Below are 20,750 nucleotides of genomic sequence, written 5' to 3'. Positions count from 1 at the left end.
GGATTCTGTGTCTCCCTCTCTCTCTGCCCCTCCCCTGCCTGTGCTCTTTCTCTGTCTCAAAAATGAATACACATTAAAAATATACATTAAAAAAATAAAATAAAATGCAAGACAGCAAATGTCACGTAGAAAGTAGAAACAAATATTATAAAAGCAGAGGAAAGAAGGATCTTTCAAACTATTAAAAAACAAGAGTATTTTTAGGAGAGTTTTAAAAGGGGGAAATGTCATCTTTTGGATCCAGAAAAGTGTTGGCTCGTGTATCAACTATTAAGTTCCCTGGTTGCTAAAAAGAGACATCTTGAAAAATAACGTGACCATACTTTTACTAGCTGGGATAAATGCTGTGGCAATTGCTACGTAAATCACACTAAAGAATGCCTGCTCAATTTTGGGGGCTATATTAAATATTTTCATGACTTTTTTCATATTATTTATTTTACAGCAAAATTTTATGTTTTAGCTCATTATTTTTTGAAATAAAATATGTATTCACTATTAAACCACATGTATTCTTATTTAGTATATCTTTAGGAATTCCTGGTCTTAGAAATTTTCTGAAACAAAAAGCCTATTTCTCTTACTACGGGGATCTCTAAACAATATTTTAATGGCCTACAAACTGATTCAGATGGATAAAAATATGTGAATATATATATATATACACACAAAATATGTGAGCTAAGAGTTATTTCTGTAATTTTCTGATTTATATCAGTACTTCCAGTAGAATAAAAATTATGATACCAAGACATGTGACTATCAGGATTAGTTAAGTTATTCAATTATACAACATTTTCCTTTCTTTGTGAAGGTAAATATATTTGATAGTGAATTGGGAGTGGCAGGGAGTAGTTTTTTGTTACTACTGAGAACAGTGATAGAAGGAATAAATTAAATAAATTAATTAAAATAACAGGAGCACTTTATTGTTTTCATTTTCATTTTATTTTTTAAAATAGTTTTTAAAGTTTTTCTTTTAATTCCAGTTCATTGCCATACAATGTTATAATTAGGTCCAGGTGTACAATATACTAATTCAACTGTTCCCTACAGCCCCTGTGCCCATCTCAAGTGCCCTCCTTAATCCCCATCCCCTATTTCCCCCATTCCCCCCCCCCCCCACCTCCCCTCTGGTACCATCAGTTTGTTCTCCATAGTTAAGAGTCTGTTTCTTGGTTTGTCTCTCTCTCTCTCTCTCTCTCTCTCTCTCTCTCTTTCCCCTTTGCTTGCTGTTTTAACAGGAGCACATTAGAATCTAAATCATAATACTAACTGCTATGAGGTCAAACTGTAAGCCCGAGGAGATGGTATGGTCTTTTTAAAAATATCTTTAAAAGAAAAAGTTTGGAATTAAGACCAATCTGCACACCAGAGTGACAATACATGAACTCTCCTAGGTCTACCTGTTTGCCAGTTATAACGAATTTATACATTTTGGGAATTTGCCTAGGTTTATATAGGTGCAAATTTAAGCCTCTACTCACCGAACTTTCAACTGTATCAGAAGCATTATCTTCCACAAAATACATTCCACATTTACCTATAGAAAGTAATGGGATATGAGTTTAAAACTATATGTGCACTATTATCATTTTTGATTACAAATATGACCTCTGGAGTCAATTGGCCTGAATTAAAATCCCAACACCCAGAAACAGTTCCTGTCACTCAATAAATATATTTTTTTTAATGTTTATTTTTGAGAGACAGAGAGAGACAGAGCATGAGTGGGGGAGGGGCAGAGAGAGAGGGAGACACAGAATCGGAAGCAGGCTCTAGTTTCTGCGCTGTCAGCACACAGAGCCTGATGCGGGGCTCAAACTCACGAACTGGGAGATCATGATCTGAGCTGAAGTCAGATGCTTAACTGACTGAGCCACCCAGGCGCCCCTCAATAAATATTTTTTAATGGTATCCATGAGATTTTGGGCAAGTTGTTTAACTTCTTTGTGTCTTTACTTAATAAAAAAAAAAAGGGGGTGTGGGGTGCTTGGGTGGCTCAGTTAAGCCTCTGACTCCTGATTTCGGCTCAGGACATGATCTCATGGTGGGGAGATCAAGCCCCATGTCAGGTTCTGTGCTAACGGTGTGGAGCCTGCTTGGGATTCTTTCTCTCCCTCTTGCTCTGCACCTTCCCTGCCCGCACTCACGCACACACGTATGTTCTCTCTCTCAAATCAAAACAAAACAAAAACCCCTAAAATAATTTTTTAAAAGAGGGGTGGAGGAAGAGGACTTTATTTCACAGGGTTAATGTGGGAATTACATTAGAATGTATGTAAAATGCTTATAACGGTGTTTGGCACTCAGTGTTAAAAAAATGTTGGCCATTTATTATTGCTACTCTTCTTATATGACTAATACGTTAATTTTATTTTCTCACACATTAACTGAAGTCAACTTGTAAACAAATTTTCTAGTCTAAGAGGAAGACTTAATTTTTATTTAAACACTCAATAGGGCAGAATAGACCTTAGAAGACAGCCCCCAGTTTTCTCTGCTTTATAGGCTGGCTGTGTTAGCACATGTCCCTACACCACGTATCCAAATGGTGGGAATTTCTCTGGGGCTCCGCCCTGTGTGCCGGTCACCCGTGAGCACTGAGCACTGTTGGCTCAGAGAAGGGAATCACCTGCATCCTTGTGACCACAGTGCTTAGTCCTGGCCAGCCTGAAGCTCTGCATGTTGAGCCTTGGAGGCTGTAGCTTCAGTCTACGACTCTCAAATTGGAGGGTACATCAGAATTGCTGGAGGGCTCATGAAATGCAGATTTCTGGGGGTGCCAGAGAGTTTCTGACTCGATAGGTGTGGGCTGGGGCCCAAGAATGAGCATTTCTAAGAAGTTCCCATGTGATGCTGATGTTCCTGGCCTGGAGACCAGGCTTTAAGAAAACAACTGGCCTGTAGTATACAAATTAGTTCTTTAAGGGAACAGAGATCTAGTGGTACAACTTTATTCCTTCATATCTTGAGGAAAAGATTTCTCACTGAATGTAATTATACAGATATCCAAGGATTGGCAACCTTGGCCTTTCTCTCAGAAGCAAACAGGGAGTATAAATTATGAACTATCTCAAGGTGGATATATTTCTTATGCACAGGTGTATCTTTTAAAACAGCAGGCATGTGAGTATATCAATAATTCCTCACTTTAAAAATCAAAAGTGATATATAATAAAAGGAATGTTTAAATACAAAAATGTGTACTTACGAAAAAAGTCAACTTTATAAAAATTAAAAGGCTATTCATGTGCTTTTTAGAAAATAAGATGGCCACTTCCTGACATTTGTAAGTCATATAATGTTAAGGCAAAATTACTGATGTGATGTTAGAGAGAGTTTATTTGATTCAATGGCATTCTGCCAAACAATGCTTCAAATTGTCTAAGAATAAAATAAGGCAGGGTGAATATGTGTAAAACTCTTCAAAATGTGACTTACCTAGTAACAGCTCACCAGCTGTCTCTCTAGACGGTGCAACGCTGATACATCTTCGATTCACTCTGTCAAAACATATATAAAATTACTATGATTAAATGTTTTGACCAATTTTAGAAAGTATATAGTATAAGCTTTATTTATCTAGTTAAAGATTTCAGCCCAGCACACTAGAGTTTCAAAAGCATGAGACGTCTTGCCTAAACCCACATGAAAATATTATCTTGTATTTTAACATTCTGGTAGAGGAGAAAATGAAATTTTTAAAGAAGGCTCAGAATTCCTGTGCCATGTATACAGGATATAGGCATTCAGTTTTTTAGGAGAAACTTTAATATTTTGTATTTTCTAGTAATTATGCAAACATTGGGTCATGCCTCTGGTATTTCAAACACATGAAAGCATCCTAGTATTCTAGGAAAAACGGGATTTAGACTCAGAAAAGTTCTTCTCTCTTTAGACAAGGAACTCACCTCCTTCGAATCTCAGGTTTTCATCTAATAAACAGGCAGGGCAATTATCATTAGTGTCATAATGATAACCTGTCATTAACATACAAGGACCCATTTAATACTCAACAATACTCCGGTACTTTGGGCATTATTCCCTTCCTCATGTAACAGATACGGACATGGACACAGGAAGGCTAAGTAACTTGCCCAAGATCAGACATGTAGTAAGACGAGGAACTAAAATTTGGACCTTCAGTCACCGTTAGATGGCGTCATGCGGAAACCACACCCATTTCACAGAGACCTTAGGACCAGTCAACTGCCAAGATACACACGTGCAGACAAGGGCCAGAGCACGGTGACTGAAGCCCAGTGAGTCCTCGCCATCGAGGATGTCTTTTCCTTTTGGATTTTAGCCATTCGACTGTGTCCTCTCTTGAGCCATATCTAGGGCCTTTCCTAAAACCCCAGCAATTATCTAAAACAAATATTACACAAACACTACAATAAACTATTTAAAAAAATTTTTTTAATGTTTTATTTATTTTTGAGAGAGAGAGAGAAAGAGAGACAGAGCGTGAGCAGGGGAGGGGCAGAGAGAGAGGGAGACACAGAATCCAAAGCAGGCTCCAGGCTCTGAGCTGTCAGCACAGAGCCCAATGTGGGGCTCGAACCCATGAACCGTGAGATCATGACCTGAGCTGAAATCAGAGCTCAACTGACTGAGCCACCCAGGCGCCCCTACAATAAACGATTAAAGTCTTTCTGACTCCTTCAACAAAAGAGAGAACATCTTATGGATTCACACTTACCTTATAGACTCACTTGCAGCTTTGTCTTTTACGGTCGAGGAGAAAGAAGAGTGAGTTTTATCTTCAAACAGGAAAGAGAGTGGTGGTTTGACCACATCTGCTAAGGAAAAAAGTAGGTATTGTCTTTATCTGATAACTACAGTTATCTGCTACATTTGGATGCTGAGTCGAGAAGTCATTATTACCTTCTGATTTCTGTCTATCCCGAAGGAGATACTTATTTGGAATAGTTAAGTAACATCTCTGTAAACGTCTCCTCTCTCGATTTGGTCCTTCGGTTGGATCCAGTTGCCAGGAAGTTGGATAGTACAGGGGATCATACCAGGCCACTCTGCAAGGGGAAATAAAAAAACGTTTTAAGTGTCAATCTACAGTACTTGGAGCTGTAAATAAAATCATTACAGAAATTAAATAATCAAAAGTGATCTATTCAGTTAAAACCCTCAACTGCTCACGTAATTAGACTAGGAAGTGCATAAACATAGACGATAGAATAAAATAGAAAGCATAGACAATAGAATAATATAAAAAGTAAATGTCCTTCTGCTCCTGAACCCCGGCCTTCTAGTCCCCGCCTGGAGGCACACTCTGCCACTAGTTTCTTGTTCCTCATAAATTTTTAAAAAGATATATCATGACTACTCTGCTTTAGCAACATGTATGCTTTAGCAATACAGTGGACTTAATATGGCTAAAGAAAAAAATCCATTTCCAAGTTAAGTTTCTATATTTCCCATTTTGCCTACTATCTAACAAATAAATTGGTTCATTTTTGTAGTACAAGCCATATATCTTAAGATGTTTAAAAAAAGTTAATATTTTATTTTAATTTTTAATAAAAAATGTTTATTTTGAGAGAGAGAGTGCACTTGGGTGCATATGCGAGTGGGGGAGGGGCAGAGAGAGAGAGAGAGAGAGAGAGACAGAGACAGAGAGAGAGAGGGAATCCTAAGCAGGCTTTGCACTGTCAGTGCAGACCCAATGTGGGGCATGAGCTTGCAAACTGTGAGATCATGACCTGACCCCAAATCCTGAGTTGGACACTTAACCAACTGAGCTACCCAGTCACCCTCAAAATAAGTTAATATTTTAAATGAAAAAATAGAGAACCGTATTGAATATATTTTCAGAAATAGATAAGAGAAAAAAAAAATCACCCATAATCCTACTACCCTAAACATACCACTTTCTGGTAGAAATTATTTTTTTTCATTTTTAAAAATTGCAGTTATAATTTTTACATATATACATTTCTATACCCTTTCTTCTTTCACTGGACATACTTTAATCTTTATTGTCACCATTGAAAATGGCTGACTAATGCATGGAGGGGGTGCATCATAATGTATTTAGCAATTTTACCATTATTATATACTTGTTTCCAGTTCATTCACTAGCATAAACAATGCAGAGATGAAAACCTTTACATTTACTGCCTTTATATATTTTGAATATTTTCCTTAGGACAGAATCACCAAAATAGGATAACTGGAGCTAGAAATAAAATGGTTACAGGATTCCTGGTACATGCTGTCAAAGTGTGCAAAGCCACCGGACCTCTGACCATGGGCTACGATATACATTTCTTCCTACTCTGGGTATTAGCACCTAAAAAACTTTATAACAGAAGAGGTAAAATATGGCTTGTACCATATTTAATGGTAAGATGGTAATATTTCAAGGTTTTAAAAAATCAAATTGGTCTCTGGCCACATGGAATATTTTCCTGTTTATTAATTCTATTTGTCTTATGTAGAAAAGTGTAATCACATCTTTTGCTCAAACTTTTCAGATCTTACAATTTACTTTTAAGTTGGCATGAATTTTTAAAACCATAAAAATATTAACTCTGTGAGGGTACCTGGATGGCTCTGTAAGTTAAACATCCGACTTCAGCTCAGGTCACAATCTCATGGCTCGTGTGTTTCGAGCCCCACATCAGGCTCTGTGTTAACAGTGTGGAGCATGCTTGGGATTCTCTCTCTCTCCCTCTCTCTCTGCCCCTTCTGTGCTCTCTCTCTCTTAAAATAAATAAACTTACAAAAAAGTAAAAAAAAGTTAATTCTGATTTGCTGAAAATAAATTTTCGTTTTGTTGCTGTTGTTATAGTTATTAAATACACTGGAAAAAATTAAGGCTCAAATCTATTTCTTTTTTTTTTTTTAACATTTATTTATTTTTGAGAGACAGAGTGAAATAGAGCATGAGCAGGGGAGGGGGAGAGAGAGAGAAGGGGGACACAGAATCCAAAGCAGGCTCCAGGCTCTGAGCTGTCAGCACAGAGCCCGATGCAGGGCTCAAACTCACGGACCTTGAGATCATGACCTGAGCTGAAGTTGGTCATTTAACTGACTCAGCCACCCAGGTGCCCCTCAAATCTATTTGTTTCTTCTTGGTAGTTTGTTCTATTGTGTTTGAGCTTAAAAAGTTATCCATCTATCGGAGTTGATAAATGCCCCATTTTCTTCCACTTTATAAACTTAATGAATTTAATTCTTTTGCTCACCTGGAATTTTCTTTAGTGTATAATGTTTAGTCCATTTTAGCACCCCAAGTCATGCTAACCAGTTATCTTAACCAAATTTAGAGAACACGTTAATTTTCCTCTTTTCATGGTCTGTGATGCATCTTCTAAGTTTTATTATTAAAGTCTTAACCTAGAAAAAGATCTATTTCCCAACTATCCCGTTTCAGTGATTTCTCTATTCTTCTGCAAAGGTTATATTTTAAAATTAAAGTCAACATATAGATTTTATTATCTGGAAGAGCTAATGCCTCACTTTCTCATTATCCCTGCCCACCCGCCCCCGCCTTGTCCCTAAGAATTAAAAAAAAAAAAAGATTCTTACAGGATTATATATAGATTTCATTATTTCATGATGAAAGAAATCACAAGTGATTAAACAGAAAATATTTCAACTAATGAAATAATGCTGTGAACGTTTATTCCGAAATGGAAATAGTGTCTGACATCACCATAGGAAACAACAAAGGCCCACTCTGCTTACCTATCATGCGTCAGCTGTTGGATAAGCTCCTGCCAGTGTCTGCTGGCACTCAGATCTACCTTGTACATGCCTCTGATATGCTGGATCACCTTTTTCCTCTCAATTCCCTGGGACAGAGATACTGCCTGGGTGATATCTGCAGCGATCTTAGATATATCCTTTGATTTTGAATCCAGACGCTGAAAGAGACTAAATAAACAAGCAAGGCTGCTCGTAAGTGAAGCCTAAGTGGGACGTTAAGGAGCTATGGAAGCATGATACTTGAAGACTAAAAGTACGTGTGAAATCTAGTGGATTCAGAAAGGCATGACTTTTAGAACACATAAAATCCTACCTTTGTTGGTTATTGTTAACTGTTTTCTGCCAGGTGTCTTTATTCGTACCTTCTTCAGTTTCATATTTCTTTTGTTCCTAAAAGATTTGGATAATAATATGTAATATAAAACTAATTGTTTATCATTTAACACTGGCACAAAGGCCAACAAACTAATTTCATTTTATTTTTTAATGTTTATTTATTTTTGAGAGAGCATGAGCAGGGGAGGGGCGGGGGGGGGGGCGGAGAGAGAGAGTGGGAGACACAGAATCCGAAGTAGGTTCCAGGCTCTGTCAGCACAGAGCCTGACGCAGGGCTCGAACCCACGAACTGCGAGATTATGACCTGAGCCGAAGTCGGATGCCCAACCGACGGAGCCATCCAGGCGCCCCCCCAACAAACTAATTTTAAAACCAAATTAATAAAGGAAAAAAATAATGTCCCCAGGAGACCAGAATATTAAAATACAATAGCCACAAAAAAAAATTTGATAATTTCCCTTTGCTTCTACACAATCTGGGGCACAGATATTGGGGTGGGAGAATTAAATGGGCTGCCAGACCCAATGCCCAGGTGCTTGCTTCCTTATTTGTTTCGAGGCAGACGCTTCAACTTGCTCGTCACTATAAAAATCTTTCCTTCACCGAAAGCTACCGAAAAGGGATGAGGATGACAACAGAGGATAAAACACTCCTTGCAATAGCCTATTTATTCTCTCATAATAAAAAAAAACATCATTTCAATAAAATTCATCATAAATGAGGGGCGCCTGGGTGGCGCAGTCGGTTGGGCGTCCGACTTCAGCCAGGTCGCGATCTCGCGGTCCGTGAGTTCGAGCCCCGCGTCGGGCTCTGGGCTGATGGCTCAGAGCCTGGAGCCTGTTTCCGATTCTGTGTCTCCCTCTCTCTCTGCCCCTCCCCCGTTCATGCTCTGTCTCTCTCTGTCCCAGAAATAAATAAACGTTGAAAAAAAAAAATTCATCATAAATGATATTCCACAATAAAAAAATCTTTCACTCTTTAACTACGTTCAATGGGATCTCCTTAGAAAACCGTGTCTTACGATTTCACTGACTCACCTCTTTGATCATTTTGATAAGGTCTGCTTTTGTTGTTGCACTGGGAGGGAGATACTTATGACCACACAGTTTTAGAGCATTCATAAGCAATTCCGCTGAGCCTAGTTCTTCTTCAGTCAATTCATCTTGGTGATTATGTATCAACTCTGACAAATACAAAACTAACTTGGCTCCATGCTTTAAGAAAAAGAAACACTTTTTTAAGTCATACAGTATTTTTATTTCTTACATTTAAATTGTTTCATAGTGGTTAAGTTAAATTATATACTAGATTTATTTGGTGGCATCGGGTTTGAATAAAGAAGCTGCAAGAGACATGTTGGGGACAATTGAAAAAATTTGGTTATGCATTGAAAATATGGTGACATGAGGGTGTAAGCTAATTTTGTTAGGTACGATAATGTTATGGTTATGTAAGAAAATGTCTTTTGAAAAAGATTTCGTAATTTACTTTAAAATACTTCAAAACAGAAATGATGTCAATATGATAAAAATACTACCAATTGTTAAATCTAAGTGATGGCTATATGTTAATACTCATTATACTATTCTCTATTTTTCTTATGATATTCAAAAATTTTCATTGTAAAGGGTAAAAGAAAAAAGAAAGAAAAAGAAAAGAAGGAAAGTAAGAAAAGAAGGAAAAGAAAACCAAGCAAATGAGCTTTGGGGGAAAATTTTTTGGAGGGGATTTGCTAAAGAAATATAGGAAATAATCTTGGGATAAAGGAAACTATTTCTTAGTTCTCAGAGAAAAAAAATGAACTGGAAGGGAAACTCTCCTCTGAACCTTCAGGTAAGAGAATTATGCTTATTTATTCTTTCTCCTTTGATTTCTGGTTGGTAGAATAGAAGTTGGTGAAACTTCCAGAACAAAACCCGTTTTTGGATTAGCTTGTAAGTACTCATTACTCCCTAAGGGACACAAAGGTGAAAAACTCTAAAACCAGTGAGACCTCAGCACTCAGTGGTCTGTGCATGTCCAGAGAAGGGTTGATCTAGGCCAGTCTTTTGTGAACTGCCCTATAACCGAAATGAGAATGTTACTCAAGGTAATGACAACTGTCTTTCGTAAACCTACACCTATTTTAAAAGTGGCCTTCCACGCTATAGATCTTACACCTAACTGTTATGTGTACACTATGTGTTATTTCAACATTAATTATGCCAACAAGTGAAACATGCAGAATTTTACTTTTTACAAATTTACACTGATACAAATACCACTACATTTGGCTTTATGACATTTTAAACTGTGAACAGTATTAAATGTCAACAAATGAACTTGAGAACTCTTGCATTGTGGGTGATATTTAAATTAACACACTGACACAAAATCGTGTCATTTCCCAAAAAACATAAGATGAACATATGCGATGATGGAAATAGCAAAGCTCATTTTAATGCAACATTTTAATTTAGTCAGGAGACAGCTGCTACCTGACCAAAAGAGAAAAAAGAACAGACACTCTACGAGTAAAAGGCCAGAAGAGTTGGCAAATAAAGAGAAATAGTAAATGGCTAGACTATTTTCATATGTGTGTCTTAAAGGTAATGCTCTTGATGTAATCTAAAAATAGTTTAGTTCGGGGCACCCGGGTGGCTCGGTCGGTTAAGCGTCCGACTTCGGCTCAGGTCATGATCTCACGGTCCGTGAGTTCGAGCCCCGCGTCGGGCTCTGTGCTAACAGCTCAGAGCCTGGAGCCTGTTTCAGATTCTGTGTTTCCCTCTCTCTCTGCCCCTCCCCTGTTCATGCTCTGTCTCTCCCTGTCTCAAAAATAAATAAACATTAAAAAAATTTTTTAGGGGCGCCTGGGTGGCGCAGTCGGTTAAGCGTCCGACTTCAGCCAGGTCACGATCTCACGGTCCGTGAGTTCGAGCCCCGCGTCAGGCTCTGGGCTGATGGCTCGTGATAGCTCAGAGCCTGGAGCCTGTTTCCGATTCTGTGTCTCCCTCTCTCTCTCTCTCTGACCCTCCCCCGTTCATGCTCTGTCTCTCTCTGTCCCAAAAATAAATAAACGTTGAAAAAAAAAATTAAAAAAAAAATTTTTTTTAAATAAAAATAGTTTAGTTCAGTATTCAGTGACATTCTCAAATCACCTTGAAAAACTATAAAAAATGTTTTTATTCATCCTGAATATCCAAGAAAACCACATAATTTTCTTAGACACTTAAGGTGTTTCTAGAATCTCATGCTAACACCTGATCAATAATTTATTGATTGTAGTTCCTGGGTCTAGAAAAGGTGTTATTAGGGATGGATGCAAAAAAGGAAAAAGTCTTGTTTTCAGCCCTCAAAATACTGATTTAAGGAAATGAATCTATTAAACACAAATCCTTAGAAAATAATAAAACACTAAAATGTGTGAAAATAAAATTTTCAGGGATGTGTCTAAGAAGGAAGAGCTCTGAATGGACTGAAGAAAGGGGGGAAGGTTTTGAAGGTGGGGCAAGGGCGACGGGCATATGCAGAAATTGACAGACGGATATACAGACGGACAAGGAGAGGAGGGAAGGTCCTTCGTGCTGAGCGGACAGCATGAATAGGGCAGCATGTCAGTAAGGATACATAGGATGGGCAGAGGTTACAAGAGACAAAGATGAGCCGATCTTAAAAGAGGAGGAGCTACAGACTGAGGAATTAATCAGACTCAAGTAATAACGACAGAAGAGAGGCGTTGGGCTTTAAAAATCAAGCAAATTCCAAATGGAGCTTGTAGGCAGCTCTAAAAGGCACAAGAAGGTCCCTAACCACTGTTATGAAATGATCTCTGTGAGGTACTGTTTAAAGGGCAGAAGAGTGTGCATAGTTCACTATCTTTCTTTGTGTTGAGAAGGGGGGATAATATATACACCGTGTCTGTGTGTACAACCTCTCTGAATGTGCCACGTTTCAGCTTTGATTTTGGAACCAGATAGACATTTCACATAATTAAAAACAAAGTTGAACAAATAAAACCCTATGGAATCCCTAAAAATAGAAAACCAATGGGGAAAAAAAAGAACATCACTAGTTAGGTGAAGTTGGTGGCATAATCGAATAGAGAAAATTATTTGAAGTGCTTTTACAATACCGTATTTTCATGGTACACTAAGGACAAGAGAATCATGAAGAATTCTTAATCTGCATTCACTGGGCTTGTTATTAGTGATAATGTTGGTCATCTTATTTTGAAAACGTTATATATACAGAGCAAAAAAGATAGAGCAAGTAAGTATCCTGATGGCCTCAGGAATCAAGATTATCCACATTAATAAAAGGAAATACAAATATGAAATTCAAGAAAATGTGAAAATATCAGTATGAACTCATGATTCATTTTTCTTTCTAAAAAGATATGTATTTCCTAGCTTTGTCCTAGCTGAGAAGAAATGACAACCAAGCAGAAATGAAGGTACTTAGTCCCCAGATTTGTAATTTCTAAAACATTTTTAATGCTATTCTTTTTTTTTTTTTTTTTAATTTTTTTCCTTAATGTTTATTTATTTCTGAGACAGAGAGAGACAGAACATGAGCGGGGAAGGGGTAGAGAGAGAGGGAGACACAGAATCAGAAGCAGGCTCCAGGCTCTGAGCTGTCAGCACAGAGCACGACATGGGGTTCCAACTCATGAACAGTGAGATCATGACTTGAGCAGAAGCCAGATACTTAACTGACTGAGCCACCCAGGCACCCCTAGATTTGTTATTTCTAAATACCATTATCTCATGAAAAGGAAATAGAGGCTTCTTGGGGAGAAGTCTGCTTCCAGATCTGGGAAGGAATGTGCAAGATATGAATCAGGACATTCTTGTGTTCCAGAAAGCAAAGAAGTTAATCGCATTGACTTGATAAAAATTGACAGGGCTATGTTAAAAGAACACAACAACTTGAGTCTACAGAGGTGTTAATTTGAATATCAAATGGAATAATAACTGGAAAGGTTTGAAACTACTCATAACATGTATGAAAAATACCTGATTTCATAATGACACCTCAAAAATAAAAACAAAGACAAAAACTGGAGGTTGTTAGGGCACCAACTCATTATTCTAAAAATTAATAAACAGGGAAAAGAAACAAGCTTTTACCTGACCCTTCCGACAGACTACATTTTGGGGTCGCCAAATAGATGATAAGAGAATATCCCTCCCTACAGAAGAATTAGTGCTAAGAGATGCTGGTGGAATGAGAAACCCTGAGAGATCACGATTTTACAACTCCTAACGGAAAAGTGGATCTTGGCAACGATCATCAGTGGCAGCTAAAACTATTAGGTTAAAGATTGAGGGTGAACTTTATAATGAATGGATCAGGCTGACAACGTCTGGAAAACCAGGGCAACTAGACATTCTCTGTCTCCTGCTATGCTGTAATGGAAAATGCAAAGTACTCTTAATAAAGTAGTCTTTTAAAAAAACAAACACAAAACCAAATATGAAATCAAGAGCAGGAATCTAGTCAAGCCTCTAAACCGGTATCCTAAAGGATACAATCAGCTAAATCCAAAATATGGGAAATTCTACAAAAATGACCCAGTTTCATTAACACATAAATGACATTTTAAAAAATGGTTGGGGAGGGTAATCACCATCGATTAAAAAGATTTAACATACTTCAAACAAATACTTTATGTGGGCTGGCCTTGTCTGGATCCATAATCCAGCAAACTATTACAAAAATTCTAAGAAAATTGGGAAAATTTAATCACTGAGTATTAGATTATTCGATTAGATTACTGTTAGAATGGATTATCGGATGTGATAAATTAAAAAAAATTATTTTTAATGTTTTTTTATTTTGGGAGGGGGGTAGGGGCAGAGAGAGAGAGAGGGAGACACAGAATCCGAACCAGGCTCCAGGCTCTGAGCTGTCAGCACCAAGCCCGAAGTGGGGCTCGAACTCACGAACCGCAAGATCATGGCCTGAGCAGAAGTCGGACACTTAACCAACTGACCCACCCAGGCGCCCCTTGAGTGTGATAAATTTTTTAAAAGTCCTTATCAATCAGAGATGTAAAGGTAAAGGTATTCACAGGTGAAATGATTTGATACCTGAAATTTATTTCAAAGCACTACAATGAAAAATTGAAGCTCGGTAATGGTCATGTGGGTCTGTGATTTCTCCCAACTTTTAGGTATGTTTGAAAGTTTCCATAATAATCTTAAAAACCAGGTAAAATAATGTGGTCTTGAGGTGGACAGGAGGAGCTGTAAGGATCTGAGCACAAGAGGTGGAAGTTTGAATTAGGATGAGGCGGGAAGAAAATAGTTACAGACACAACTAAATAAATGACTGGTCTTGGTGATGAAATGGATTCAAGGGAGAGGAAAAGCTCAACCGTGGTTCCAAGCTGAACTTCATAAAGACACCACTGACAGAGATGATGCAACAGAAAAGGGGAACGGGGGTGGGGGAAGGAGGACTGTCAACACCCGGGCTGTGTTTTGATGGATGGTAACTCTGTGGAGTATAAAGGCTTGAAGGAACATCACTGCGAATTCTCCACTGAAGGAGACTGTGGGCTGGATGTGCTTTTGCCTTGGGAGAGGGAAGGCAATGCTCTGAGGGCATGTGAGAGAATCTTAGCATTGGAAAGAACAGGTAAAAGCACCACTTCAAAACTATAACCTTTTGGTTCTTGATATATGAGTTTCCCAGGTAGTAAAAGGGATACCTGTCTGTATGTAGCATCAATTACTGTATTTATAGGCATATAATTTAATACAGTAAAGCATACAGATATTAAGTGTTCATTTCCGAGTTTTGACAACTGCATACATCCATTTAACCACCACCCCAAATAAGATATAGTACATTTTTATTGCCCCAGAAAGTCTCCTAATGCCTCTTTCCAATCAACTCATTCTCCCTCCCCCTTCCTGACAGACACAACTACTGTCTTGAATTCTGTCACATTATCTTCATTTTGCCTGTTCTTGGACTTCATATGAACAGAATCACAGAAATGTGGGCTTTTTTGTATTTGCTTGTCCTCTTAGTCCATACAATGTCTTTGAGCTTCACTCATAATGGTAGGTGTATCCGTAGTTGGTTTCTTCTTATTGCTGTATAAAGTCTTTTATATAAATATATCACAATGTGGTTATACATTCTCTTGTTGATTGACAAGTTTGCGGATTTTAGTAAAAAGGCTGACATGAATATTCTTATACAAGTCTTTTTATGGACATATGTTTTAATTTCTTTTAGGCAAATATCTAAAAATGAAATTTTAGGGTCACAGGTTAAATGTATGTTTAATTTTACAAGAAACTGCTGAACAGCTCTTTAAAATGGTTGTACCATTTAAACTCTCCACCTATCACTCTTTAAGTGTCAGAATTTATAGACTGAAATTCTTTTAAGTATGCCAATTTTGATCATTCCAAATGATCAACACATTTTTAAAAATTTTAACTTGCTGCAAGTATTTTTGGAAATATACCATATATACTATTGTTTGAGCTACTCCATTTAGATGTTTCATGGATAATATAATGCTTTTAAAAAGAGAACACAAAGAAAACATTTGAAGATTTAGTAACAAACCACAAAGCACCTATTAAGAGCTTAGATACAGAATTTCTTAATTTAAGCACTGGAATAAGGAATGGGAAAGAAACAGGGAGGTCAGTCTAAGTTTGGCATAGAGTAGCTGAAGAAAGATCTCAGGTGATACTTGTTTGGTAAGAAAACCATATTTAGGCATGAAAATAGTTTAATGTCAGTTCTTGTTTTGAACAATTTTATATTTCACTACTATGGGTTTTTTTTAATGTTTATTTTTTGAGAGACAGAGAGAGAGAGAGACAGACAGAACATGAGCAGGGAAGGGGAAGAGAGAGGGAGACACAGAATCCGAAGCAGGCTCCAGGCTCTGGGCTGTCAGCACAGAGCCCAACATGGGTCACAGCCCACAAGATCATGACCTGAGCAGAAGTCGGTCGCTCAACCGACTGAGCCACCCAGGCGCCCCTATTTCACCGCTAGTTTTTACTTTCGAAGTACTGAGATAACTTACTTGCAGGGATGGACTAAGACAGTCTCGCAGTATTTCCTGATGATTTGGTTCACGAACTATTTCGAAAATTTGCTTTCTCTCTTGAGAAGAGTGGGCTGGTGACACAATATGGACCAGGAGTCGGCCAAGCTGCATTCTGAAGGTTTCCTTACAAGCCCATAAGATTTTAGTCCACTGCTGCTTGGAAACACTGGTTTTACCTGAACCCTTCAAGCAAAACAAGAATGCATTAGGATCAGACTTCCTAAGCGATAATATACTGACCTCTCAGAGCCCTAAAGAAGATCATGGGACATGTTTTTTTGTAGATTTTTTTTTAGTAGTCAAAATTAGAATGACACATACATCCCTACAAACGGGTGGTTATACTAACATTTATAACAGCAGTGCTCAAAACAGCCAAGAGGTGGAAACAATCCAAATGCCCACCGATGGATGAATGGATAAACAAAACGTAATATAGACATAGAATGAATATTATTAAGCCTTAAAAAGGAATGAAATTCTGACACGTGCTTCAACATGAACTTGAAAATACCACGCTAAATGAAATAGCCACACACAAAAGGACAAATATTGTCTGAAATATTGTAACTTATATGAGGTGTCTAGAAAGTTAAATTCATAGAAACAGAAAGTTTAACAGTCGTTATCAGGGGCTGGGGGAGGGGTTATGGGGAGCCGTTGTTTAATGGGTTCAGAGCAGTTTGGGATAATAAAAAAGTTTCGGAGATGGACAGTGGTAATAATTGCACAACAATGTGAATGCACTTAACACTAATGAATTATACCTTTAAGAATGGTTAAAATAGGACATTTTATATCACTTGTATTTTTTAAAAAAAGAGAGAGATGGATTAAGAAGCTAAAGTCATTTAAATTACCTAGGGCTTAGAAGTTAAAAAAAAAAGAACCATCAAAAGAACAATAGATTGACTGATTTTACAATATGAAACAGAAAGATTCATTATAAAGAATACTAAAATACTGAGTAAAATGGTCGCAAACTGACAACTACATATAAACTGACCATCAATATGACCATCAATGTTCCTTGACAAATAACCAGACAAGCTGCTTCAACTGTGGCCCATTGGAAGCTAACCTGATCCTGATCAAATCTCCTCTATCTGGTTTAAAACTGGAATCAGGGGGCGCCTGGGTGGCTCAGTCGGTTGAGTGTCCGACTTCAGCTCGGGTCATGATCTCACAGCCTGTGAGTTCGAGCCCCGGGTCGGGCCCTGTGCTGACAGCTCAGAGCCCGGAGCCTGTTTCAGATTCTGTGTCTCCCTCTCTCTCTGACCCTCCCCCGTTCATGCTGTGTCCCTCTCTGTCTCAAAAATAAACGCTAAAAAAACAAAAACAAAAACTGGAATCAGTACATTTCAGAATTTATTCTGAGTTTTGGAGCTGGCTCTCCAATTACCCCCAGTCCTGAGGGCCCCGGGTAAATCATTTGGCTCTAAATAAAACCTGCAGACACCCCAATCTAGTTTAGATTTAGAGACTGGCAGAATCATGATTTATGAGTTCCGCTAGAATAAGATTGGCTTTCGGTATCTCTAAAGTGTACAGACTGATTTTTCCCCTGGGGTCGAGCATATGTAGCCCACAGAAACCTAAGCGTGTCAGTGATGAATGGAGCCTGATACTTGTTAGCATCCTCTATACAATTGTGAAGGTGTCAGATATGTGTAAGCCAAGACATAACCTTCCTAGTAATTCATAATAATAATAATAATAATAATAATAATAATAATTCAAGAGTAAGCAGACACATAAAACACCTACTCCTTTTGTGTAAATGAATACATCCCATGCAATTAATTTACTTACAATAGATACTTTGAATCCTTCTACCAGATATGTGAATATCTCCTTCTGAAATGGATTGAAAATGGAAGGCTGTTCCTGATCAACATTTTCTTCAGAAATTTCAGTCTGGGAAACTGAGGTCTTGCTTTGAGTCGCATTTTCTGGAGTACTCAAAATGTCAATAATGTCTGGATTAAACTCTTTGAATTAAAGGAAAAATAAAAAATTAGATAACTAGCCATTACAAATGGTAAAAATATTCTATGGAATCACCAATTCCATTGTCACTATATAAATGTGCAGCGAGTGTATTAGACGTAGAAGATACAATATTCTAGAGAAAGTAAATTCATCAAAAACAATGTAGAAATTTAAACCTACGTAAGTCATACAATTCTGAACTAAATATTTACTTTACTAATGAAGATGATTTAAACTGTGAAATTATTAAAGCTCCGAGGTTCTTGTACAAACCAAACATAATGACCACGTGATATTTACATTAGTTGGATGTGCAGAGCCATTTCAGTGCATGTGCTGTACCATTAAATCTGAGCATGTGATAAAAATGGTACAATTTCAGAGTTTAGCCTGGGATCCGGTTGCCCCAAGTACAAATTAGAAAAGTTAAGAAGAAGAGCCTTATTTGTATGTATTATGCTTTTCTAGTGATGAACAATTACTGTGTTCTTCTTCCTGTTTTCTTGGGGTTACTTGAACATTTTTTTTGAATTCCATTTTGACGTATCAATAGTGCTTTTGAGGGTATCTCTCTGCATGGCTTTTTAGTGGTTACTGTAGGTATTCTGTTTTATAAATAAACACATAAATCAGTAGCCCCTAGAGAAAAATGCAAATTGAAACCACAATGTGGTATCACTAGACATCTATCAGAATAGCGAAAATTAAAAATTGTGACAATTCCAAATACTGGTTAAGGGTGTGAAGAAAAATGCATCATTCATACATTGCCGGTGGGAATGTAAAATTTGACAGTCATTCTGAAACATTTGGCAGCTTCTTAACAAAAACACAGCACACAACTTCCCTTATTGCAGGAGAACGGAGACTTACACTCACACAAGAACCTGCATGTAACTGTTTCTAGCAGCTGGCTTTATTTGTGGTAACTAAAAACTGGAAAGCAGCCCTGATGGTCTTTCAAAAGGTGAATGGCTAGGCAAACTCCAGTATGTCTGTACTGTGGAAAACTACTCAGCAAAACAAAGAAGCAACAAACTGCTGATACGTGCAGAAGCCGGGATGACTCTCCAGAGAATCACCCTAAGTGAAAACAGTCAGTCCTAAAAGGCCACATACTGGATGATTCTATTTATGTAAAATTCTTGAAATGATAAAAAATAAATGGAGAAGAGATTAGAGGTTGCCAGGGACTAAGGGATGGGTAGAGGTGGGAGCAAAGCGGGTGTGGCTATTAAAAAAGCGACAGGGGTGCTGGGTGGCTCAGTAGGTTAAGCATTGAATTCTTGGTTTCTGCTCAGGTCATGATCTTGTGGTTCTTGCTCTTCTCATGGGTTTCAGCTCCACGTCGGGCTCTGTGCTAGCAGCACAGAGCCTGCTTGAGATTCTCTCTCTCTTCTCTCTCTCTGCCCCTCCCCTGCTCATGCTCTCCCTCCCTCCCTCCCTCTCTAAATAAATAAATAAACTTCAAAAAACCCCCACAAAACAAAAGGCAACAGAAGCACTTGCATGTGACAGAAATGTTCACCTTCTTGACTGTATCAATGTCTGTATCCTGGTCATGACCCTCAACTCTAATTTGGCAGAACCCACTGGGGGAACTGGAGAAACGGGATATGGGATCTGTCTGCAATATCTTTAATAATGGTATGTGAATCTACCATTATCTCAAAGAAAAGTTACAAAAATATATTGGAGGTGCTGTCCTGTTTTAAACTCAATGGTCACTCTAGGCCTGCATTTAACACATTAAGAAGTAGACTTTTATTCAAGACTATTAGTTCCAAATAAATTCTTTAAAAAAATTTGTTTAAAGTTTATTTATTTTTGAGAGAGAGAGAGAGAGAGAGAGAGAGAGAGAGAGAGACTGAGCATGAGTAGGGGAGGGGCAGAGAGGGAGACACCGAATCCAAAACAGGCTCCAGGCTCTGAGCTGTCAGCACAGAGCCCGATGCAGGTCTTGAACCCATGAACCGCAAAATCATGACCTGAGCTGAAGTCGGATGCTTTAACCAACTGAGCCACCCAGGCACCCTGCAAATGCATTCTTTTAATAGTGTAAATGTTATGAATGAAAAAATGAATGCTGTTGACAATTTTGAGACCTCATCAGTTTCCTCTTAAATTATTTCCCTTTTAAGTGCATATGTGAGCAAGCACATATTCATCCTCTAGTCCCACCTTGATAAATAATCCTGTTAACTGCTAAAATGGTGAGCCTCTGTAGTCTCTGAGCAAGCTCTGTCTCAGATGCCTGCACAGGGTTCTCCTGGCTCATTCTCCGTTGCATCATCACATGCAGTTCATCGCTTGCCACTGAGCGCATTTTCATCAGAAGAGAGTCAGTCTGAGCAAGGGGAAATTTTCGAGCACCTTCAAGTATATAAATTAAAAACATCAAATGCCAGAGTTAACAGGGATCAAGGAAATTATTTTTGCTGCAACGTTTTGATTAGTGGACCATGAAATAAATCTTCAATAATACAAAGGAAAGAGCATGATTCAGAGAAAGTGACGTTTCTCCCTTGTTAAAGAAATGCAACAGTACTTCTGATTTCAAAGTCCAAATCAGAATATTGAAGCTAGGGACATAGCTTAATGGGATGGACATCGTTTGGCAAAG

At 38.0% G+C, this 20,750-nt stretch overlaps 1 protein-coding gene across 6 annotated transcripts in view; it reads right to left on the bottom strand.

The window, feature by feature from the left end:
• Positions 1 to 20,750, bottom strand: part of LYST (lysosomal trafficking regulator) — a 192,683-nt gene that overhangs the window by 47,535 nt on the left and 124,398 nt on the right. For 5 of the 6 annotated variants that reach the window (XM_045437279.1, XM_045437278.1, XM_045437281.1 and 2 more), the window contains 10 exons: positions 20,309 to 20,500; positions 17,948 to 18,126; positions 16,112 to 16,318; positions 9,108 to 9,284; positions 8,048 to 8,124; positions 7,714 to 7,902; positions 4,891 to 5,036; positions 4,706 to 4,805; positions 3,445 to 3,506; positions 1,488 to 1,543 (listed from right to left, as the gene is read on the bottom strand). In XM_045437279.1, coding sequence (XP_045293235.1) covers positions 1,488 to 1,543; positions 3,445 to 3,506; positions 4,706 to 4,805; positions 4,891 to 5,036; positions 7,714 to 7,902; positions 8,048 to 8,124; positions 9,108 to 9,284; positions 16,112 to 16,318; positions 17,948 to 18,126; positions 20,309 to 20,500 — 1,385 coding nt within the window. The remainder of the gene's footprint in view (positions 1 to 1,487; positions 1,544 to 3,444; positions 3,507 to 4,705; positions 4,806 to 4,890; positions 5,037 to 7,713; positions 7,903 to 8,047; positions 8,125 to 9,107; positions 9,285 to 16,111; positions 16,319 to 17,947; positions 18,127 to 20,308; positions 20,501 to 20,750) is intronic. The other variant, XM_045437283.1, reaches the window with a different exon arrangement.

This window comes from Leopardus geoffroyi, chromosome D2 (genome assembly GCF_018350155.1).
Source record: "Leopardus geoffroyi isolate Oge1 chromosome D2, O.geoffroyi_Oge1_pat1.0, whole genome shotgun sequence".
Classification (NCBI taxonomy): domain Eukaryota; kingdom Metazoa; phylum Chordata; class Mammalia; order Carnivora; family Felidae; genus Leopardus; species Leopardus geoffroyi.
This window is presented reverse-complemented; position numbering and strand designations above follow the sequence as displayed.